Source organism: Phacochoerus africanus, chromosome 2, assembly GCF_016906955.1.
Source record: "Phacochoerus africanus isolate WHEZ1 chromosome 2, ROS_Pafr_v1, whole genome shotgun sequence".
NCBI lineage: Eukaryota > Metazoa > Chordata > Mammalia > Artiodactyla > Suidae > Phacochoerus > Phacochoerus africanus.
The window spans coordinates 205,536,044-205,561,525 of NC_062545.1; the positions used below are offsets into that span (position 1 = coordinate 205,536,044).

Below are 25,482 nucleotides of genomic sequence, written 5' to 3' on the forward strand. Positions count from 1 at the left end.
TGCTGTGGGAGTGGCTCAAGAAAAGGCAAAAAGACAAAAAAAAAGAATGATTCTTGGCCCTCTACTTTTAAGATTTCTCTGATATTTGGAGTTCCCTTTGTGGCTCAGTGGTTAAAGAACCCCACTAGGATCCACTCAGTGGGTTAGGATCCGGCATTGGTGTGAGCTGTGGTGTAGGTTGTAGACGCAGCTAGGATATGGCATTGCTTTGGCTGTGGAGTAGGCCAGCAGCTGTAGCTCCGATTCAATTCAACTCCTAGCTCAGGAACTTCCATGCACTGTACATGCAGCCCTAAAAAGGAGAAGAAAAAAAAAGATTTCTCTGGTGTTTTACTAATGCATAAGAATTTCATGGTCCTTATACTGACAACAAAACCCCCCAAAGGGAGGGGGTCACAAAGGCAAATGCTTTCTTCTTCATAAATGAAATTTTTAAGATTAAAAGATGTTTATTTTAATGTAATAAATGTTTTAAATATGTAAATATCTAAATATGTAAATGTTTAGGTTAATAGTAATCAACATCTGGCTTCCCTTCCAACAGGGCTATACAGTTCTTAAATTACACTATCTGGTGATATTTCCATAAAACATTCATCTCCATTAGTTCACTGAATACATTTTTAAAATGATCTTTACAATTATCTACTAATAATTGCAAGAGCTCAATTATTACATCTGTGCCCAACCAGCTCTTTTAAAAAATTCCTGCTACCTGTACTTTGGTGACAGATCCTTTCCATCATCAGGAGGGGGCTCAGGTGGCATTATGAATACAGTGTGCTCACTTTTCTGTGAATCATCTAGCTCTATCAATCTGGTATCTTCTGCTGAATCAAAATCAACCTAAAAATAATTATTTACTCCAATTAATTTGCATATTAGCAAGATCTAATTTTGAAATGTCAAAACTGAAATTTAAGAAAAAAAATACCTTATCTGTTTTCTCTGTGCCTTTATCAGGAAACAACTAGAAAAAAAAAAAGAAAGAAAGAAAAGAATTCTTAGTAAAAATGTGTACTGTAAATTAGTTAAAATTCTTACTTAAAAAAGTATCTGCCTAGTGTTAAAAAAAACTACACTTTTTAAATACTAGGCAGATATGAAACACTTTACAATATATTTTGGGGGCCCTACACTATTAAGTTAAAGTGTAATATTTTTCGCATGGCTATTAAAATAGAAAACTATTCATTTTGATTTGTTTGTTCGTAAATCCCTCACAAGCAAAAGATGGGCCATCACAAGAAAATCTGTTTTTTCAAATCAAACATTTCATTATTACTAAATCCCTATATTAATGACTGACATTATCAAAGCTTCTATCTGGACGATACTAGTCTACCAATTTTATAAATAAACAAAAATGTTGAATAGCTTTAATCATATTCCTGGAGTTTTAGACCACACTGACGGAATTATTCAAGTTTTCTAAAAGATACAAATCATTAAGAGACCATAAAAATTACATTATCATAATATCCCACCTTCTTTGGATACAATCTCAAATTTTACACAATAAATAGTTTGCATAAACAATCAGTCCTAAGACCCATTTAGCAAAAATAAGAGCTCTATTAAAAATGAGATAAACAACAAGGTCCTACTGTATAGCACAAGGAACAATATTCCATATCCTGAGATAAACCATAACAGAAAAAGAACACAGAAAAGAATGTATATATAAATGAATAACTGAGTTACTTCGCTGTACAACAGAAATTAACACAACATTGTAAATCAATTATACTTCAACTTAAAAAAAAAGAGAGGAAAAAAATGAGTCATCACTGTCAAAAATCAACTTAAACTTGCTTAAGATAGGTGAGTAAAGCTTTATTAAAATTTATCATGTTTCCAAACACCCCCCATTAGGACAAAAGAAACATATTAGAAAAAGTATCTGGAGAGACATTAAAATAAAGTAACAGAAAACTGTCATTACTCAGAAAACTAAACTTCTTAAATGAACTACTAAATCTTATTCTTGTAAAAAAATAAATATTTAGGATGTTCAATGAAATGTTCTCAGTACTTAATACAAAATGAAAGTGAGATTCAAAAAGAAAAATTAGCTATGGATTGTACTAATTGCACTAGATACCTCAAAGGAACATAATCCTTAGATTAAGCTCAGAATGGGACATTTGCATATGTGTATGTGTGCACATTTACCCACCCACCCCCTCCCACATATAGGGCCTTCCTCAGACCATCTGGGCTAATAATAACAATGATAACTATAAAGGTAAACAAACTATTAAAATTTTCCTTAACATTATTATATAGGACAAATTTTTACCTTTTCTATGCAATCATCAAAAAAAGCCAATCCAGTATCTTTATCACTTACAAAACTACATTCTTCAATGAAACGAATAAAAATCTGTGTTTTGGATAAAAGGGTGTAGAATTTTGTATAGGCACGATCTCGGCTTTTTAAAAATCCTGAAGAAAAAAAAAATTACAATTAAATTCAGATTTTAAGGTGGAACAAAATATTATGTAATCTATACTGCTTTCGTTCTCTCTCTCTCTCTATATATATATCTCTGCACATTTACAGAAGCCTCTAGTAACCACAGTCTGTTTTGCCTGACTCAACCACAAAAAAAACTTAACTTATACCATTAACCTTTTCCTGAAATAAGAATCTCCTATAAGGAGCCTCGAGTCCTACAGCTCTCAAGGAGAAATTCCAACACTCCGCATAATCTCAAGCAGGAAAGGTCAAGTCCTTGCTCTGCAATGCCAGCAAACAATTATTTCTGTATCATCTTGTAAAAATTCCTGCTCACTGAAGGTTCGAGCATCTGGCTAGTCCACCCATTCCCTACTGACTTCAGAGACACTCTCTCCTTCACTCACTGAAGAGCAGGGCACCTAATTTGAAGTTTTCTCCTCTCCAATTCCTACCATCTACATTCTTCAACACCCGCCAAGTACCAACCATCCAACATTTTATGAGTTTTTAATTTCTTAACTTCCAGGGATCTTTGATCTATCCCACCTCAATCACCAACTTCTACACAGTCACACACTCCCTGGACTTTTCCTGGCAGCACTGTGAACAGTTCTGCCCCCAAATCTCTACTTTACATATTTCTCCCTGTTTATGTGGTATGCTTAAGTTCCTTCCACCAAGACTTCTGTGGGGGTGAGGATGGGGGAAGAAGGAGACAGGTTCATTGAAATCCATAACCCATTTGCCCTTCTGCATTCTATATATACCCTTCTATCTTCACTTCTCTATCTAATATTGATTCCATGTACATGTACATCATTTTAATTACTTTGTTGTCAACACTCTCAATTCTTACGCCCTTTTGTCTTTTTTGTCAAACTCATCTAGTATAACAACATACAGTGTGGAACAACATACTGCCTGCTTTCTTTAGACTGGCACCAGTGTGGTTGAGCATAATTTTTTTCTTTTTATGGCCACACCTGCAGCATATGGAAGCTCCTGGGAAAGGAGTGGAATTGGAGCTGCAGCTGGGGCCTACACCAGCAACACTGGATCCAAGTCGCATCAACAACTTATGTCACAACTTGTGGCAATGCAGAATCCTTAACTTACTGAATGATGCCAGGAATCGATACCTAAGACTATATCAGGTTCTTAACCCACTAAGCGGCAAAAGGAACTCCACTGAGCACAATTTAAAGGTTGAGGGTGGGGGCTGAGGGGTGGGGGGAAGTTCCTTAGCTAGGTGGATCAGAGCCACTTCCAGCAACCACACTACATTTCTGGAGCCAAATGATTTCTCTTTACCCATGTTTTTACAGTTACTTCCAGTGTTTAAATGCTCTCCCTCCAGGTGCTTTCCCCCATTCCTGAATGATCATACTTTATATTGCGGAGAAAATAAAAACTATTAAATGAGAACTACATCATCTCACTATAAAATCTATAACTCTCTGCCGCTATCATTTATTCCTTACCTTATTTTATAATGAGTATAAAAAGCCACCTCATGAGCCTTGGACTCCAGCCCTTTCAAAGTCTTTGGGCAATTCTCCCTATTAGCTAGCTTTCAGCACACTCAAGTTTTGTTTTTGTTTTGTTTTGTTTTTGGCCATGACCATGGCATGTGCAAATTCCTGGGACAGGGGTGGAACCTGTGCCTTGGCAGCAACCTCAACTGCTGCACTGACAATGCCAGATTCTTAACCCACCGGGGAACTCTTGAGTCCCTCTCATTTAAAAAAATCTTTCTTTAGACATTTTTCCAAAGAGAACATTCAGATGACCAAAGGGCACATTAAAAGATGATCAACATCATTAATTAGAGAAATATGAACCAAAACCACATGAGGTATTACCTCACATGCGTCAGAATGGCTATTATCAAAAAGAACACAGATAACAAATGTTGCTGGAATTCCCGCTGTGGCACAGTGGGTTAAGAATCCAACTGCAGGGAGTTCCCATTGTGGCTCAGAGAAAATGAATCCAACTATTATTCATGAGGGATATGGATTCTATCCCTGGCCTCACTCAGCCGGTCAGGGATCCAGTACTGCCATGAGCTGTGGTGTAGGTTGCAAATGCGGCTCAGATCCTCCATTGTTGGGGCTGTGGTGTAGGCCAGCTGCTGTAGCTCCAATTCGACCCCTAGCCTGGGAACTCGCATGCCACGGGTGTGGCCCTAAAAAGCAAAACAAAACAAAACAAAACAAAAAAACAAAAAAGAATCTGACTGTAACAGCTTGGGTCACTGCAGAGGTGTGGGTTCAATCCCCAGCCTGGCATGGTGGGTTAAATGATCTGGCATTGCTGTGATATAGGTCGCAGCTACAGCTCAGGAATTCCCTGGCCCAGGAACTCCCATATGCCACAGGTGTGGCCATTTAAAAAAAAAAAAAATCAAAACTTTGGTGAGGATGCAGAAAAAAGGGAACCCTTATACAATGCTGATGGGAATGTAAATTGGTCCAGTTACTGAGAAAACAGCACAGGAAGTTTCTTAAAAAAACTAAAAATAGAATTACCATATGATCCAGAAATTCCATTGCCGGGTATATATCTGGATAAAATAAAAACACTAATTCAAAAAGATACATGCACCCCAATGTTCATAGCAGCACTATTTGTATAGGTGAGATACAGAAGCAACCTAAGTGGTCAAGAGATGAATGGATAAGGAAGTTGTGAGATAAACACACACAGAGGAATATTACTCATCCATAAAAAAGAATGGAATTCTGCCATTTGCAAAAACATGGATAACTATTATGCTTAGTGAAAATGAGGCACAGAATGAAAAATATGTTATCATATATATATAGAATCAAAGAAAATAAAAATAGTGAATATAACCCATAAGAAACAGACTTACAGATACAGAAAACAAACTCGTGGTTACCAGTGAAGGAAGGGAAGGGGAGAGGGGTTAGAAAGTCTTTTTCTCTTCTTCCAATGGATCTTCTAATGGATCTAAGCAATGATTAGTAAAGACTGCTAGAACAATTAATTGAAAGACTGATGGGGAAACTGTAACAAATGAATGGATGACAATACCCACAGATCAATCTTAAGAACAATAAAAATAAGACAAAGACCAATATGCAGTAAGAATTAGCAGGCATTATGTGTTTTAATACCACTTGTCAAGAAAACAAACTGAATATAATCAAGCTCTAGGTCAGTAATGTTTAACTGAGTAACCACTACCTACATGTGGCAATTCAGCAATTTCAATATGGCTGGTCCAAATTGAGATGTGCTGTAAATATAGATCAATTTCAAGGCCATAGTACAGAAAAATAACGTAAAATACTTCATAAAAATTTTAAACTCTGATTACATGTTGAAGTGATATTATTTTAGATATGTTAGAGAAAACATATTAAAATTAACTTCCCCTACTGCTTTTTAAAAAACTGTTTCTACCAGCAAATCTTAAATTATATTAGCTCACCTTACATTTTTTTAATGGTTTTTATTTTTTCCATTATAGTTGGTTCACAGTGTTCTGTCGATTTTCTACCATACAGCAGTGTGACCCAGTCACATATATATATTTTTCTCACATTATCCTCCATCATGTTCACCTTATATTTCTATTGAACAATGTGGCTCTTAATTCAACCACAAGTTTACAGTAAATACAGATGATGGAGGAAAGGTTAAATAATATCATAGGGACACAGTTAAAAACACATATAAATTCAGAAAATTCTAAACACAGCTTACAAATGAAATGATGTCCTATTTGGAATTTAGAAAGAAAAAAAGGGATGGGTGGGCAAGGGGAGGAGAAAGGGAGGAAGGAAGGGTAAGCTAAAGATAGATGAAACTACAAGGACAGAATGCTGATTGCTACTACTACTGCAGTTGGATGATGGCTCTATGAAGGTACATTATATCATTCTAATTTTATGTTTATGAAAGTATCCCTAAAAACAGCCCAAAAGCTAAATCCTATTCTTTTTTCAATAAGCTTAAATGTTTCTTATTCAGGGAATTTTTTTTTTGTAATCAACACTGTCCTTTACAACCCACTTAGTAAAATGTAATTAGTATTTGTGTTACTTTGTGTCAAATGTCTGCACTCCTGTTAGACCAAATGCTATCCTGTTAACAAAAACCTTAGGCCTCAGAGACTAATTAAAAATCTATCTTTCTAAATCCCACTAGTAATGCTACTCTCCTACTTAGAATGAGAGCAAGAGAAAGAACTAGTGACCCATTACCTCCCTACCACTATTCCATATTCTTACTCTGGCATTGAAGAGTCTGCATCATCTGAGCTCTAATCTTATTTCCCACTTTATCTTCCACAAAACCTCTTAGGTGCCTCACTTAGTCAAATTGTACCCTTTAATCTTTTTTCCCAAAAAATGCCATAGGCTGAATTGTGTCAGCCCAAAGTTCTTATGTTGAAGTCTTAACTCCCAGGATTTCAAATTGTATCGTGTTTGCAAATAAGGTCGTTAAAGAATTAAGTAAACATGAAGTGATTAAACTAGAGTGGGCTCTATCTAATATGACTGGTGTCCTTACAGGAAGAGAAAATCTTGACACAAATTAAGACAGAGGAAGACCATGTGAAGATGCAGAGAGAAGACTGCCATCTATAAGCCAAGGAGAAAGGCTTCAGAGGAAACCAATGCTGGCTACACATCGATCTCAGATTTCTAGCCTGTAGATTTTGAGAAAAAATAAGACTTCTATTGTTTAAACCATCCAATTTATGGCATTTCTTTCTGGCAGTTTTGGAAAATTAACACATGTATTGTGCTTTTGTTCTTGAGCTTTCTCCCATTTCATTATTACCACTAACAACAATAGCTATTACCATGAGCACTGTACTTCTACTAGTTACTTCAAATACATTTCATTTGAACTTCCAAACTATGCATGAAGTAGGTATCATCCCCATTTTGTTAGTGGGAAAAGAGAACCCCAGAAAGTCTTCGTGAATAGCAAAGTAGATATTTTAATCCAGATCTGACTTTTAATGCCTATTGTTTCTCAGAAAGTCTTCTTGCTCATCTCCATTTAAACTGTACCCATTCTTTAAAGTCATACTTCTTCCATGCAGTCTTCCAAAACACTCATTTAGAAGAACATTCCCTTTTTCTGAATTTTTATATCCTCTCACTGAATGATTATGTAAAATCTGTTCCATTTCTAAAAACGCTTTTGGTTATTTTCCACTGGGTATCCCACTGAGCTAGTTTTTTTTTTTTTTTGCCCCCCCCTTTTTGCAGCCGCACCTGAAGCATATGGAAGTTCCTGGGCTAGGGGCTGAACCCCTGCTGCTGGAAGCCTATACCACAATCACAGAAACACCGAATCCAAGCCACATCTCACCTACATCACAGCTTGAGGCAATGCTGGAGCCTTAACCTACAGAGCAAGGCCAGAGGTTGAACCTGCATCCTCATGGAGACAATATCAGGTTCTTAACCCACTGAGGCACAATAGGAACTCCCAAGATCATCATATTTTAATATAAATTTCTAAGAACTTATATAGTGAATATTTCTTGGTAGCAGTGCCAAATAAGAAATATTTCTCACTTCATTAAAAAGTATTTATATTTTCAGTGCCACTCACCTTGTCGGTCAAATAAGGAATCAGCAGCTGTGGCTTTATTTGAAGGAGCCTCTGTGATTGGTTTGAGATATGTTCTATATCCTTTTAAAATGGACGCCATAAAGCGCAAAAATGCCTCTTGAATTTCCATCTCAAGTTGTATCATCTTCTTTTGCCAGGAGAAATCTGCTTCAATTGGAGTCATCTCAATTGCTGAACCTTCTTGAGCTTTTCGGTGAACTGACAAATGAAGAAAGAAGAGAAAATGGCATTAATATATAATGTTACATATGAAATCATTCAATGATTAAGGAAATTGTCAAAATAAAGCCCGTGACTTCCTGACATTCCTCTTTCCATTAATGTGAGGAGATCAATGGCAGGGGCTAACTGGGAGACTCTGATAGGGCACAGAAAACATGCTCATAGGCTCAAAAAAAACCCACAAACCACAATAGTAATTTCTAACTTTGGGAATTTTGCTTTGTAATGAAACCCCCTTTAAGCAGAAAAAATTGTTTCAATTTAAGAATTTTCTTATATATATTCTCTCTTTAAAAATAACCCTTCTGATGGAGTTGCCATTATGGCACAGTGGAAACGAACCCAACTAGGAACCATGAGAGGTTTCAGGTTCAATCCCTGGCCTTGCTCAGTGGGTTAGGGATCTGGCGTTGCTGTGAGCTGTGGTGTACATCACAGATGCAGCTCAGATCTGGTGTTGCTGTGGCTGTGGTGCAGGCCAGTGGCTACAGCTCCGATTAGACCCCTAGTCTGGGAACCTCCGTATGGCTGGGATGCAGCCCTAAAAAGACAAAATACCAAAAAAATTAATAAATAACCCTTCCAAAATTCCCACTGTGGCACAGGGGGTTAAGAACCCAACTAGTATCCACGAGGATGTGGGTTCAATCCCCAGCCTTGCTCAATGGGTTAAGGATCTGGCATTGCAGCAAGCTGCAATGTAGGTGGGCAGCTACAGCTCCAATTCAACTCCTAGCCTGGGAACTTCCATATGCCACAGGTGCGGCCCTAAGAAGAAAAAGTAAATAACTAACAAATAAAAATATCCCTTTCCTTTTTCCTCATATTTACCTGAAGATAGCTGGGGATATAATTTCTTCAAGGTGCTAATCAGACTTTTACATGGCTTTTTGGGAAGCTGCTTCCAGTTCATGTTCTTCTTTTCATCTGATCTATTAAATAACAACATAATTGATAAAGTCAATTACAATCTATTTTTACTTAAACAAAATCCTTACATCAAACTAAAAAAGAAAATGGAAGGGATATTTTTATTGAAGTTACAACTGATAAGCACAATCTGAATAAATGGTTTCAAAGGTAGTTTTCTTTTCATTTCAATCAACCTCAGTCAATTCTGGTCATCTCATTCTAAACCTCCAACATAAATTTTCATTGTTGATGGGATCCTTCTGTATAGCACTGGGAACTATGTCTGGTCACTTGTGATAGAGCATGATAATGTGAGAAAAAAGAATGTATACATGTATGTGTGGACTGGGTCACCTTGCTGTGCAGTAGAAAACTGACAAAACACTATAAATAAGCTATAGCAGAAAAAAATAAAAATCATTATAAAATCTCCTCAAAATAAATAAGTAAATAAATTTTAATTGCTGGAATTTTGAATACAACAGTTAAGTCTTATTTCTAAGTTACATTTTAAAATTATAGTATTTTAAGTATCAAACCTAACTGACCTGAAACCTCAAACTACCTATTAGAAGCAAATCTCAGCACAAATCAGAATCAGTAACACACAGAGCATTTCCCATCACAATTCAACTCAGCACTTAAGAAAAAGAAATTACTGTGAAAGTTCAAAAGAACACTTTTTTATTATTTATTTTTTATTTTTTGTTGTCATTTTGCCTTTCCTAGGGCCACTCCTGTGGCATATGGAGGTTCCCAGGCTAGGGGTCTAATCAGAGCTGTAGCCACCAGCCTACGCCACAGCCACAGCAACACGGGATCCCAGCGGAGTCTGCAACCTACACCACAGCTCACAGTAATGCCGGATCCTTAACCCACTGAGTGAGGCCAGGGATTGAACCCTCAACCTCACGGGGTTCCTAGTCAGATTCGTTAACCACTGCGCCATGACAGGAACTCCTCCAAAGAACACGTTTAAACAATGCATGAACCATATAAAATATTTTGATTAAAACTCTACAAAGATGAAAGCACTATGTACAAATGATGGGCTGGAGTTAATGTTATATACATCAGGCTAACATCACTTATGCGCATCAATGCTATATTCCTAAATTCTTAAGATAATGTAATCCACTAGCATATAAAGAAATGAGCAAATTTTTTTTTTTTTTGAGAAATACAGGTTTGGGAGTTCCCGTCATGGCTCAGCAGTTAATGAACCTGACTAGCATCCATGAGGAGACAGGTTCAATCCCTGGCCTTGCTCACTGGGTTAAGGATCCTGTGTTGCCATGAGCTGTGGTATAGGTTGCAGACGCAGCTCAGATCCCGTGTTGCTGTGGCTGTGGTGTAGCCCACCAGATACAGCTCTGATTGGACACCTAGCCTGGGAACCTCCATATGCCATGGGTACAGCCCTAAAAAGCAAAAAAAAAAAAACAACCCAACAGGTTTACTACTAACTGATTTTATAATGCAATTTACTACATGAAGATTAAAGGAGAAAAACTAAACGCTTATCTCTATAGTTGAACAAAAGCACTATAAATTTCAACACCTATTTATGATTTTTTTTTTCCTTTTTAGGGCTTCACCCGTGGCATATGGAGGTTCCCAGGTTAGGGGTCTAATCAGAGCCATAGTGGTCAGCCTATACCACAGCCACAGGAAATGCCAGACCCAAGCCACATCCGCAACCTATACCACAGCTTGCAGCAACACTGGATCCTTGACCCACTGAGCAAGGCCAAGGATCGAACTCACAACCTCATGGATACTAGTTGGTTTCTTAACCTACTGGGCCACAACAGGAACTCCTATTTATGATTAAAAATAAAAACAACTTTAATCTAGAAGCAGAAAGCAAGTTCCTTTTTTGTTTTTGGCCACGCTCATGGCAAACTCCCATACCAGGAATTGAGCCTACATCACAGCAGTGACCCAAGCCACAGCGGTGAAAATACTGGATCCTTAACCACTAGGCTATGAGGGAACTCCAGCGAGTTCCTTAATTTATTATTAAGCAATAAAAATCCTAAAGCAGGGCTAGCAAACTTTTTCTATAAAGGGTCAGAGAGTAAATATTTCATGCTTTGAGGACCACAGGACCTCTGTTAACAATTATTCAAATGTGCATGAAAGCAGCCTCAGACTGTAAATGAATGAGCATGGCTATGCTGCAATAAAATTTTATGTATGAAAATAGGCCTTGGACCAGACACCAATACTTTTTTTTTTTTTTTTTGGCTTTTTAGGGCCACACACACGGCATATGGAGGTTCCCAGGCTAGGGGTCTAATTGGAGCTATAGCCGCCGGCCTACGCCAGAGCCACAGCAACTCAGGATCCGAGCTACATCTGTGACCTACACCACAGCTCACAGCAATGCCGGATCCTTAACGCACTGAGTCAAGCCAGGGATCGAACCCACAACCTCATGGTTCCTAGTCGGATCCATTAACCACTGCACCACAACAGGAACTCCCAGATAGCAATTCTTGTTGTAAAGCAATAAAGATACTTAATGATGAACTGCTCAAATCATTCCTTTTGAAATTAGGAAAAAGATAAGATACCAGTTCTAGCTATTTCTCTTCAACACTATACTAGGATAGTAGCCAGAGAATTAAGACAAGAAAACTTTAAATATATAAGGATGGTAGAAGATGTGATTGTTTATAGCCAGAAAGTTGAAGAGAAACTACAAACAAATTAAAATATGAGAATTCAACTAGGTTGCTAGGTGGTAGATTACTATATAAAACTCAACATGTCTATACTCCAGCAACTAACAAGCAGAAAATGTAATTTAAAAATAACATTTACAGTAGCAATAAAAAACACAAGTTACTTAGCAATAAGTAAACTTAACAAAACTGTGCCTGGTCTTTACATAAAAAACTGAAACAGTTATTTAAAACTTAAAAAAAACATCTATGAAATAAAATACCACATTCATGGGTACTGAGACTTTATGCCAAAATGATGTTACTTGCCCCCAAATTAGTCCTCTATGAATTCAAAAGAACTCTATTCAAAATCACAACAAAATTGTGCATGGAACTTATTAAAATTTATACGGAAAAGCAAAGACCAAATAGAGTCAAAACAATTTTAAAAAACAGGGAGTAAATGAACTTGCCATTTCACATCACATCTTTTCTTTTTTTCACTTTTTTTCTATCATAGCTGATTTACAATGTTCTTTCAATTTCTGCTGTACAGCAAAGCGACCCAGTCACACATATATATATATACATACATACATACATACACACACATTCTTTTTCTCACATTATACTCCATGTTTCATCCATCCTGTGCTATACAGCAGGAACATCACATCTTTTTTTAAAAAAAAAGTTGGGCGTTCCCGTCGCGGCGCAGTGGTTAATGAATCCGACTAGGAACCATGAGGTTGTGGGTTCGATCCCTGCCCTTGCTCAGTGGGTTGACGATCTGGCATGGCCGTGAGCTGTGGTGTAGGTTGCAGATGTGGCTCAGATCCCGCGTTGCTGTGGCTCTGGCGTAGGCCGGTGGCTACAGCTCCAATTAGACCCCTAGCCTGGGAACCTCCATATGCCGAGGGAGTGGCCCAAGAAATAGCAAAAAGACAAAAAAAAAGTTGAGTTATAATTGTATACCATACAATTCACTCATCTAGCGTGTACAATTTGATGGGTTTCAGTATATTCAGAATCATTTAACAACCACAATTTTAGAATATTTTCATCACCTCTAAAAGAAACCCAACACCCTCTCTCTTTAGTCACCAAACCACAATTCCCACATCCTCCCATCCCAAGGTAACCACTAATCTACTTTCTGTGTCTACAGATTTGACTTCAGCATTTCATATATATGGGGATCATATAAAGTATCAGCATGATGTTCTCACGGTTCATCTATGTTGTGAACAACTTAATTTTAAAGTCATTAAGAGTCTGACATTGGCAAGAGGCTAAAGCAAACCAAAGGAACAGAATAATAAGCCTGGATACATATCCATACAAATATAAAAACTGCTAGTGGTATTAATACTGAAGACAGGCGGGGAAGAGATGAACTGACTATTCAACAAATAGTGCTAGGGTATGGAGAAAAAGGAACCCTCCTACACTTGGTGGGAACACAAACTGGTGCAGCTACTTAGAGAACAGTATGGGGGTTTCTTAAAAAACTAACAATAGCATTACTGGAATTTATGCTGTGGCACAGGGGGTTAAGGATCTAGCGTTATGTCTGCAATGGCAAGGTTTGATCCCGGCCAAGTGCAGTGGGTTAAGATCTGACATTGCCACAGCTGTGGGGGATAGGTTGCATTTGAAGCTCTGATTCAATCCCTGGCTTGGAAATTTTCATACGCTGTGGGTGCAGGTGACAAAGAAAAAAAAAAAAAAACACCTAAAAACAGAGTTACCACATGATTCTACAATCCCATTCCTGGGTATATATCTAGAAAAAATTATAATTTAAAAAAAAATACACATACCACAATGTTCACTGCAATACTATTTACAATAGTTAAAGACATGGAAGCAACCTAAATGATCATCAACAGATAAATGGATAAATAAGATGTGGCATATGTATGTGTGTGTGTATATACATATATATACATGTATAAACTTATTACCAAATGGGAAAGTGTGTTGGGGTGGAGAAGTGTGTTGGGGTGGAGGATAAATAAAAAGGTTGGGATTAACATATATACACTGCTATATTTAAAAGAGATAACCAAAAAGGACCCATTGTATAGCACTGGGAACTATATTCAACATTTTGTAATACTGATAAGAGAAAAAAAATCTGACTAAGAATATATATATATAAAAAACTGAATCACTATGCTGTACACCTGAAATTAACACAACATTGTGCATCAATTATATGTTAATAAAAAATAGTGCTATATGACACTGATACCAAGTTTAGCTAAATTAAAGATCTAAATGAGGGAGTTCCCATCGTGGTGCAGCAGTTAACGAATCCGACTAGGAACCATGAGGTTGCGGGTTTAATGCCTGGCCTTGGTCAGTGGGTTAAGGATCCAGCGTTGCCGTGAGCTGTGGTGTAGGTCACAGACATGGCTTGGATCCCGCATTGCTGTGGCTCAGGCGTAGGCTGACAGTTACAGCTCTGATTCAACCCCTAGCCTGGGAACATCCATATGCCGCAGGAGTGGCCCAAGAAATGGCAAAAAGACCAAAAAAAAAAAGATCTAAGTGAAAAAGCCAAAACCTTACAACTTTAAGAATTTCCAAGGAGGCACAATCCTTAAGGCCTGCTATGGCCCCCTTTGTCTGGTGAGGCAATAAAGCTATCTTTTTCCTCCTTTACACCCACCCCTCCAAAAAAAAGAATATCTAGGACAGGGAGTTCCCATCATGGCTCAGTAGAAACAAACCTGACTAGAATCCATGAGAAGGCAGGTTCAATCCCTGGGCTCGCTCAGTGGGTTAAGGATACAGCACTGCCATGAGCTGTGGTCTAAGTCACAAATGTGGGTTGGATCTTGCGTTGCTGTGGCTGTGGTGTAGGCTGGTGGCTACAGCTCCAATTCAACCCTAGCCTGGGAACCCCCATATGTCAGGTGTGTGGCACTAAAAAAAAAAAAAAAAAAAAAAGTATATCCAGGATAATATTTCATGACCTCAAGGCATAGGATTTCATGTACAAGAACCAAAAATGGCAATCCATAAAGAGAAACCAATAAATTTAATCAATCGATATACACTTCTGTTTATCAAAAGACACAGCAGAATGCAAATACAGGTCACTGTGTGCAACAAGCTATTTGTAATGTATATAACAGACTAAGAATTAATTCCAGATTGTATGAAGAACCTATACAAATCAAAAGAAAAAGACAACCAAACAGGAAAATGCACCAAAAAAGGAGGGAAAAACCAAAAGCCAAAAACAAATTAAAATACCTCATTAGCTACTACTCAGGGAAATATGAGTTAATGTGACAGTGAGATCCCATTGTCATCAAATTAGCAAAAATTTTATAGCCTGATCATAACAAGGGTAATTATGAAACAAAGAGAACTTTCATTTGCTGGTGAAGAGGGGAAAGAGTAATATGGCACTAGCTATGTCTACCAACCAACATTAGCTCTTCCAGATATATGCTTAAGAGGAATTTTTATTCATGTACTCAAAGAAATATGCCTAAAAATGATCAAAGCAGTTCTGTTCATGTCTGCAAAAATCTAACCAAAATCTAAATATCCATCAACACTGATAAACAATGAAAACAAAGTAAAGCTACATGTATCAACAAGGATGAACCTCATAGAGAATGCTGAGTAAAAAAGCAACTCACAGAAAACAAAAATTTTTAAAGCATGCAAAACAAAATATAATTTTTTAAAACAAAATATAACTTATACTAATACACATATATGTTTCTGAAACACATGGAAAAGATAAAAACCAAATTCGAGATAATGGTTAAATTAACTAAAAGCAAGAAACACTGCAGAGTTCCAAGGGTTTCAAATTTATTGGTAATATTCAATTTCTCAATCTGGGTGATAGGTTCATGCAAGTTATTTGTTATTCTCTACAATTCTTGGGTATCTCTATAATTCTTGGGTATCTAGAACATTTCATAATTCTGTAAGTACAATTCATCAAAGATTTCAAAGATATTTTAGAAATTATTTAAATTTAAATTGGGCAAAATTCAGAATCCCCAATGGAATAGTAAACAAAATGAGGTAAACATCTCACTTACTTTATAATCATTTCCAAAAGCACCACAATGTATACAACCTTGAAATAACTGTTTTTCAGGGATCATTAGTGAAAAACAAAATGTGTGCTACAATAAATGCTTAGCTCTTGCAAGCAGTTCACTATTTCTAGGCTATAGGTAAATCTAAATATACATTGCAGAGAGCAATCAAGATGGTAGCCTAAGAGGACATGGACCATACTTCCCCCCATGAACACATCAAAACTACATCTACATGAGAAACAATTCTCACAAAAAACTAACGGAAAATTGGCACAAGGACTATACAACAAAGTCTGTGAGAAACAAAGATATACACGGGAGGAAAGAAAAGTGATTAGGTTGGGACTTGTGTCCCTAGGAGGGGACCCTGAGGAAAAGGGAGAATAAACAGGAGGATACTCGCCCAGGGGATTAAGCAGTGAGAGCCATAGACGGGGCACCCCAGTCCTGGAATCCTGTGGGGGAGATGAGCCCCCTTGGCTGGTTGGAAGACCACTGGGACTAACAGGAGACAAAAAGAAAAAAATTTTTAAATGAAAACAGAAGTTTCCTGGTGGCTGAGTGGGTTAAGGGTCCAGCATTGTTACTAATGTGGCTCAGGTCACTGCTGTGGTACAGGCTTGATTCCTGGCCCAGAAACTTCCACATGCCACAGTGTGGCCAACAGAAAAAGAAAACAGTTTAGGAGATCTCTGTAATAACATTATACCAACATTCACATTATAGTGGCCCCAGGAGAGAGAGAAGGGGATCAAAAATGTACTTGAGAAAATTATGCCTGAACACTTCCCAAACTTGAGGTAAAGGAAGCACAGGGTATCTCAAAGAAGATGAACCTAAACAGACCCACATCATAATTAAATTGGCAAAAGTTAAAAGGCAGCAAGAGAAAAACAAAGAGTCATATACAAAGAACCCCTATAAGGCTATCAGCTGATTTCCTTGCAGAAACTTTGCAGGCCAGAAGGGAGAGTAACAATGATATATTCAAAGTGCTGAACAGAAAAATCAGCAATGTAGGATAGGAAGATTATCATTTAGAATAAAAAATAAAGAATTTCCCTGTATAGCACAGGTAACTATATGCAATCTCTTGAGACAGAACCTGATGGAAGATAGTATGAGAAAATGTATGTGTGTGTGCCTGGGTCAATCTGCTGTACAGCAAAAATTGGCACATTATAAATCAACTATACTCTACTTTAAAAAAAAATAACTTCTCAAACAAGCAAAAATTAAGAGAGTTCATCAATATTAAACCCACTCTAAAAGAAATGTGAAAAGGTCTAAGTGAACAAAAATTTAAGAATCTTGGAGTTCCCATCTTGGTGCAGCAGAAACGAGTCCAACTAGGAACCATGAAGTTGCAGGTTCAATCCCTGGCCTCACTCAGTGGGTTTAGCATCCAACATTGCCGTGAGCTGTGGTGTAGGTCGCAGAAGTGGCTCGGATCTGACATTGCTGTGGCTCTGGTGTAGACCGGTGGCCACAGCTCCAATTAGACCCCTAGCCTGGGAACCTCCACATGCTGCGGGTGCGGCCCTAGAAAGGACAAAAAAAAAAAAAAATTTAAGAATCTATAGGAAAGGGAAAATCCCACTAGGAAAGGCAAATGCATAGTAAGAGCTGATGATCAACCACTTAAATAAACCATTACCAAGATTAAAAGACAAAACATTGTAAAAGTAACTATAATTACAACAAACAGGTTTTGTTTGTTTGTTTTGCTTTTTAGGGCGGCACTAGTGGCATGGGGAGGTTCCTGGCTAGGGGTTGAATCAGAGTTACAGCTGCTGGCCTATGCCACAGCCACAGCAATGCGGGATCCAAGCCATGTCTGCGACCTATACCACAGCTCACAGCAACACCAGATCCCTAAGCCACTCAGTGAGGCCAGGGACCAAACCCGCAGCATCAGTCAGATTTGTTTATGCTGCGCCACGACAGGAACTCCACAGTGAACAGTTAAAAGATAAACATGAAGGAGTTCCCTTTGGGGCTCAGTGGTAACAAACCTGACTAGTATCCATGAGGATGTGGACTGGATCCCTGGAGTTGCTCAATGGGTTAAGGATCCAGCATTGCCATGATCTATGGGGTAGATGGCTGATGTGGCTTGGGTTTGGTGCTGCTATGTCTGCGGCATAGGCCAGAAGCTACACTTCCAATTTGACCCCAGCCTAGGAACTTCCATATGTTGTGAGTGCAGCCCTAGAAAGCCAAAAAATAACTAAATAAACAGGAAGATATAAAATAGGACATCAAAAACACGAAATGTGGGAGAAGGGAGTAAAAAATATAGATCTTTTAGAATATGCCTGAACTTAAATGACTACCAGTTTAAAAAAGTAGATATAGTTATAGGTCAATGATATAAGAATATCATGTTAACCACAATCAAAAACCTATAATAGTTACACAGAAACTAAAAAGAAAAGAACAAAAGCATACTACTGAAGAAAATCATCAAACCACAAGGGAAGAAACAAAAAGAAGAAATAACAGAGCAGAAGTCCGAAACAAATGGAAAACAAGTAATATAATGGGAGTAAGTACATACCTACCAATATTTTTTTTTTTTTTAAGGCCACACCTGCAGCATATGGAAGCTCCAGGGCTAGGGGTCAAATTGGAGCTACAGCTGCTGGCCTACGCCATAGCCAGAGCAACACCAGATCTGAGCCACATTTGCGACCTACACCACAGCTCACAGAAACACTGGATCCTTAATCCACTGAGCAAGGTCAGGTATCAAACCCACATCCTCATGGATACTAGTCAGGTTCTTAACCTGCTGAGCCACAATAGGAAGTCCCAATAATTACTTTAAATGTCAACGAACTAAATGCTCCAATCAAAAGACACAGGGTAGCTGACTCAATTAAAAAACAAGACCCTTCTAGATGTTATCCACAGGAGACTCACTTCAGAGCTAAAGAAACAAAAAGACTGAGAGTGAAAGGATGGGAAAAGATATTTCATGCAAACAGAAATGATAAGAAAGTAGCAATAGCAATACTTCTATCCGAAAATCAACTTTAAAACAAAGGCTGTAACAAAAGACAAAGAAGGGCACTATATGATGATAAAAAGATCAAGACAAGAAAAAGGTATTATACTCAACAGATGTGAACTCAATATAGGAGCACCTAAACATATAAAGCAAATAATCACACACAAAGGGAGAAACTAACAATAATACAATGATAGTAGGGTACTTTAACACCCCACTTACATCAATGGAGAGTCAGTAATGTAATAGCAGGAGTTCCCTGGTGGCTCAGCAGGTTAAGGATCTAGCATTGTCACTGCTGTGATTCCAATCCAATCCCTGGCCTGCAAACTTCCGCATGCCATGTGCACAACAACAACAACAAAAGGTATAAATTTTGGCATTCCTTTGTGATTCAATGGGTTAAGGATCTGGTGTTGTTAGTTCAGTGGCTCAGGTCACTGCTGTGGAGTGGGTTTGATCCCTAGCCCGAGAACTTCCACATGCTACAGCTGTAGCCAACCCCCCCCCAAACTAAATAAATAAATAAATAAAACAAAAATAACCCAATAGCAGTCTAAAATGACACAACAGACCAGCAGACTTAATAGATACCTACAGGACACTACGTTCAAATCCAGCAGAACACACACTCTTTTTAAGTGCATGTGGAATGACCTCCAGGAGAGATAACATACTAGGTCACAAAACAAGTCTCAACAAATTTAAAATGACAGAAATTATTATATGAAGTATTTTTTTCCCACAATGGTACGAAATAGGAATGCACTAAACAAAGTAAACAGGAAAGGAACAAACACATGTTTACATGGAAAATTAAACAACACACTACTAAAAAACCTCAAGAAGTCAATGAAGAAATCAAAGAAGAAATAAAAAATGAAATAAATAAATAATAATAAATAATAAAATAATTAATAATAATAGAAATAATACTGATAATAGTAAATAATAATAATAATAAATAAAAATAAGTGAAAATGGAAATAAAAGAAATAAAAAATAAATGAAAATGGAAATACTAGATTCCAAAATGTATAGGATGCAGCAAAAGCAGTAAATTTATAGCAATACAGGCCTTCCTCAAGAAACAAAAATTGCAAATAAACAATATAACCGGAGTTCCAGTCGTGGCACAGTGGTTAACGAATCCGTCTAGGAACCATGAGATTGTGGGTTCGATTCCTGGCCTTGCTCAGTGGGTTAAGGATCCAGCGTTGCTATGGACTGTGGTGTAGGTTGCAGACACGGCTAGGATCCTGTGTTGCTGTGGCTTTGGCGTAGACTGGTGGCTACAGCTCTGATTAGACCCCTAGCCTGGGAACTGCCATATGCCGTGGGAAGCGGCCCTAGAAAAGGCAAAAAGACAAAACAAACAAACAAACAAAACAATATAACCTACCACTTAAAAGAACTGGGAAGAACAAAGCCCAAAGTCAGGTGAAGGAGGGAAATAATAGATATCAGAGGGAAAATAAATAAGAAAGAGATGTAAAAAACTACAATAAAGATCAATGAGGAGTTTCTATTGTGGCTCAGCAAATTGCGAACCCAACACTGTCTCTCTGAGGATGTGGGTTTGACCCCTGGCCTCTCTCAGTGGGTTAAGGACCCGGCATTGCCTCAAACTGTGGGGCAGGTTGCACATGTGGCTTGGATCTGGTGTTGCCATGGCTGTGGCATAGGCCTGCAGCTGCAGCTCCAATTCAACCCCTAGGCTAGGAACTTCCATGTGTTGCAGGCACAGCCACAGACAGAAAAGAAAAGATCATCAATACCAAGAACTGGTATTTTGAAAAAATAAACAAAATTGACAAATGTCTTGCCAGGCTCACTGAGAAGAAAAAAGAAGACCCAAACTAACAAAATAAGAAATAAAAGAGGAGGAAATAACAACAAATACCACAGAAATACAAAAAACTGTAAGAAAATACTAAGAACACTTTATGCCAACAAATTAGGCAACCTATACCTGTAATTTAAAAAACAAACAAACTCCCAGCAAACAAAAGTCCAGACCAGATGGTTTCACAGTGAAATTCTATCAATCATATACAGAAAAACTAATACCTATCCTTCTAAAACTATTTCATCCTTCTAAAGAGGATGAAACACACTCAAATTCATTTTACAAGACTACCATTACTCTGATACCAAAACCAAAGACACTACAAAAAAAGAAAATTACAGGCTAGTATCTTTGATGAATATAGACACAAAAATGTCAAAATATCAGTAAACTGAATCCAATAATACATAAAAAGGATCATCGCCAAGATCAATGAACTTATTCCAGCAACACAAAGATGGTTTAACATAACACAAATCCATCAATGTGACATACCACCTTAACAAAAGACAAAAACCACATGATCATCTCAATAGGCACTGTAAAAGCAACTGATAAAATTCAACATCCATTCATCATAAAAACTCTAGTCAAAGTGGGTACACAGGGAATATACCTCAACATAATAATGACCATATATGACAAACTCACCACTAACATCATAATCAAAGGTGAAAAGTGAAAGCCTTCCCATTAAATTAAGGAACAAGACAAGGATGTCCACTTTCATCACTTCTATTCAACACAGCATTGGAAGTCCCAGCCACAGTAATCAGACAAGAAAAAGATATAAAAGTATCCAAATTGGAAGGGAAGAAGTCAAACTGTCACTATTTACAGATAACATGATATTTTCTATATAGAGAACCCTGAAGTCTTCACACAAAAACTATTAGAACTAACAAAGGAATTCAGTAAGGTTGCAGGATACAAGATGAATACACAGAAATCTGTTTCTTCTCTATACACAAATAATGAACTCTCATACAGTAAAAAAAAAAAAAAAATCCCATTTAAAATTACATCATAAAAGAATAAAATACCTAGAAATAAACTTAACCAAGAAGGTGAAAGATCTATATACCCTGAACTGATGAAGGAAACTGAAGATGATACAAAGAAATGGAAAGATATCCCATACTCTTGTGAGCCACACGGGAAGTCCAGGATATCCCATACTCTTCTTGGAGAGAATTGATATTGTTAAAATGGCCATACTACCCAAAGCAATCTACAGATTTAACACTATCTCCATCAAAATACCCATGACATTTTTCACAAAACTAGAAAAAATAATTCTAAAATTCACAAAGAACCACAAAGGACCCCAAATTGCCAAAGCGATCCTGAGAAAAAAGAACAGAGCTGGAAGTATCACCATCCAGACTTCAGGCTATACTACAAAGTTACAATAATCAAAACAGCATGGTACTGACACAAAAACAGACACATCAATGTCAAAAGAGAGCCCAGAGGGAGTTTTCTTTGTGGCTCAGCGGTTAAAGAACTCAACCAGGTTGTATGAAAATGTGGGTTTGATCAGTGGGTTAAGGATCCAGTGTTCCATAAGCTGTGGTGTAGACTGCAGACGTGTCTCGGATCTTGCATTGCTGTGCCTGTGGTGTAGACCAGCAGCTGTAGCTCCAATTTGACCCCTAGCCTGGGAATTTCCATATGCCACAGGTACAGCTCTAAAAAAAAAAAAAAGAGAGAGAGAGAGAAAGAGCCCAGAAATAAACTCATGCACCTACCACAAAGCAGGCAAGAATATAAAATGGAAAAAAGACAACCTTTTCAGCAAGTGGTGCTGGGAAAACCAGACAGCTACAGGTAAAATAATGAGATCAGAACACTTTCTCACACCACATACAAAAATAAACTGAACCTAAAACCAATATAAGACTCCACAAAAAAAGAAAGCAAGACACTGACATAAATCATAGCAGCATTTTTTGATCTATCTCCTAGGCAAAATAAATAAAAGCAAAAGTAAACAAACGGGACCAAATTAAACTTAAAAGCTTTTGCACAGCAGAGGAAACCATCCATAAAATGAAAGGACAACCTATGAAATGGCAGAAAATATTTGCAAATGATGCAACCAACAAGAAGTTACTATCCAAAACATATAAAGGGCTTATACAACTCAATATCAAAAAAATCAAACAATCCAAACAAATCTGACTAGGAACCATGAAGTTGTGGGTTGGACTCCTGACCCCACTCAGTGGGTTAAGGATCTGGTGTTGCTGTGAGCTGCAGTATAGGTTGCAGACGCAGCTTGGATCTGGCATTGCTACAGCTGTAGTGTAGGCTGGCAGCTACAGCTCCAATTAGACCCCTAGCCTGGGAACTTCCACATGCTGCGGGTGCGGCCCTAAAAAGACAAAAGACAAAAGACAAAAAAAAAAATCAAACAATCCAATCAAAAAATAGGCAGAAGATCTTAACATACATTTTTCCAAAGACACAAACAGATGGCTAACAGGTACATTAAAAGATGCTCAATATCGCTAAGTATGAGAAATGCAGAGCGAAATAACAAGACATCACCTCATACCTGTTAGAATGGCTATCATCACAAAGTCTACAAATAAAACACTGGAGAGGATGTGGAGAAAAAGGAAACCTTGTACAATGTTGGTGCAAGTGTAAATGGTGCAGAAACTATGGAAAACAGTATGGAGTTTTCCTCAAAAAAACTAAAAATCAAACTACCATATGATGCAGCAATTCCACTCCTGGGTATAAACCCAGAAAAAATGAAAACACTAACTCAAAAAGATACTCTCACCCCATTATTCACAGCAGCACTATTTACAATTGCTAAGACAGGAGTTCCTGTCGTGGCGCAGTGGTTAATGAATCCAACTAGGAACCATGAGGTTGCGGGTTCGGTCCCTGCCCTTGCTCAGTGGGTTAACGATCCGGCATTGCCGTGAGCTGTGGTGTAGGTTGCAGACGCGGCTCGGATCCCTCGTTGCTGTGGCTCTGGCGTAGGCCAGTGGCTACAGCTCCGATTCGACCCCTAGCCTGGGAACCTCCATATGCCGCGGGAGCGGCCCAAGAAATAGCAAAAAAAAAAAAAAAAAAGACCAAAAAAAAGAAAAAAAAGGCAACTTCTTTAAAAAAAAAAAAGGAATTAAATCCTGCCATTATACTGCTGTCAAGATATGAGTTTTATCAAGATTATACATAAATATTAAAAATCAATCATATAGTTCATATTTGCTATAAACTACATTGTGAGTGACTAAACTCGAACAGGTAAACCCATTTTTTAAAAGCTTACACACAGATTTTGAATTAAACCTAGATAACATCTCATCTCTTGAGCTCTGAAAGCAATGTATAACCTTTACCTTATTTTTTATTTTATTTATTTAGTTAGTTTTTGGCTGCACCTGCAGCATGTCTAAGTTCCCAAGCCAGAGATTGAACCCTTGCCACAGCAGTGACCTTGCCATAGCAGTGACAATGCTGGATCCTTAACCCACTGCACTAAAAGAGAACTCCTGTAACCTTTTTTTTTTTTTTTTCAAAAAAAAAATCCATATACTCTTCCAATAAACATAAATATCTCCTAATGTTAACATTATTGTCCATTATAAACTATTATAATATTGAACACATTCTTTTTCAAACCACACAGCATTCCAGAATTCAGATACTTGCCCTGGTTGACAATCATTATATTAAAGACAAAGACTTATTAATAACTTTGAAAAGTAGCAACTTCTAGATGCTTTTAAGAGCCATAACTACATGTGGCAAAAACTATAAATGGAGATAATATAAAAAGAATCAACTTACACATACAACATGTTTGTATCCAAGTCAATGCAAACAACATCCTGTGGTGGGTCATGAAGATCAAAATACCTTGAGTCAACTCCAACTATAAATGGTAAAGGTGCACTAAGCACTGCCGCCAGTGAAAGAGGACAAAGGGGAATATATGGGCATTGCCACTGAAATGGAAAGATCATCTGGGAAAAAAGTTTTAAAAAATTAACCAAATTTTAATTTGCAGTAAGAATTATGTAATTAACTAATATTACTGAAGAATAGCATTTAAAAGCCGTTAAGTCTAGTTTCTTTTACCTTAAACTTTATTCCAAAAACTAAATGACTATAAAACACTACTAAGAAATATTACGAACTAATGTTATTAAAATCTTCAAGCATGACAATAAAAATGCTAACAGCTCTTTGCATGTCAATCCTTCTAATGCCTATAGAAAATCCACACTCCCATTTTATGGAGAAAATCAGAGAGAAAATTGCCCAAAATATTATATAAAACAAACTCATGTTATTTATTAACTCTTACACATTTCATCTCTTATTAATTTTCAAAATAACCTCTGACTAAAATCCAACTAAGAGCACCAAGAACTAGAAAAAATTTAAATGACTCTATTGGGAATAGTAATAGGCAGTAATGGTTAACAGAAAATTTTAACAAAAAAATTTCCTAACTGACCAAATAATATATGACCAACTTCGTGAAATTTGACGTCTTCAAATATTAGTCAATATAAAACATAACCTCAACAATGTTTACAGCTTTGCCTTGATAAAGCTCTACTTTAATTGTATCAATGTGGTCTTTTAAAAGAAAAAAAGTTCTGATAAGTAAAAAA

General features: G+C 37.4%; 1 protein-coding gene across 3 annotated transcripts in view; it reads right to left on the bottom strand.

The window, feature by feature from the left end:
- The window catches only part of DENND4C (DENN domain containing 4C), a 149,947-nt gene that overhangs the window by 56,956 nt on the left and 67,509 nt on the right, over positions 1-25,482 (bottom strand). For all 3 annotated transcript variants that reach the window (XM_047767590.1, XM_047767592.1, XM_047767591.1), the window contains 6 exons: positions 24,650-24,825; positions 9,143-9,243; positions 8,069-8,287; positions 2,303-2,448; positions 935-970; positions 716-846 (listed from right to left, as the gene is read on the bottom strand). In XM_047767590.1, the coding sequence (XP_047623546.1) occupies positions 716-846; positions 935-970; positions 2,303-2,448; positions 8,069-8,287; positions 9,143-9,243; positions 24,650-24,825 (809 nt within the window). The remainder of the gene's footprint in view (positions 1-715; positions 847-934; positions 971-2,302; positions 2,449-8,068; positions 8,288-9,142; positions 9,244-24,649; positions 24,826-25,482) is intronic.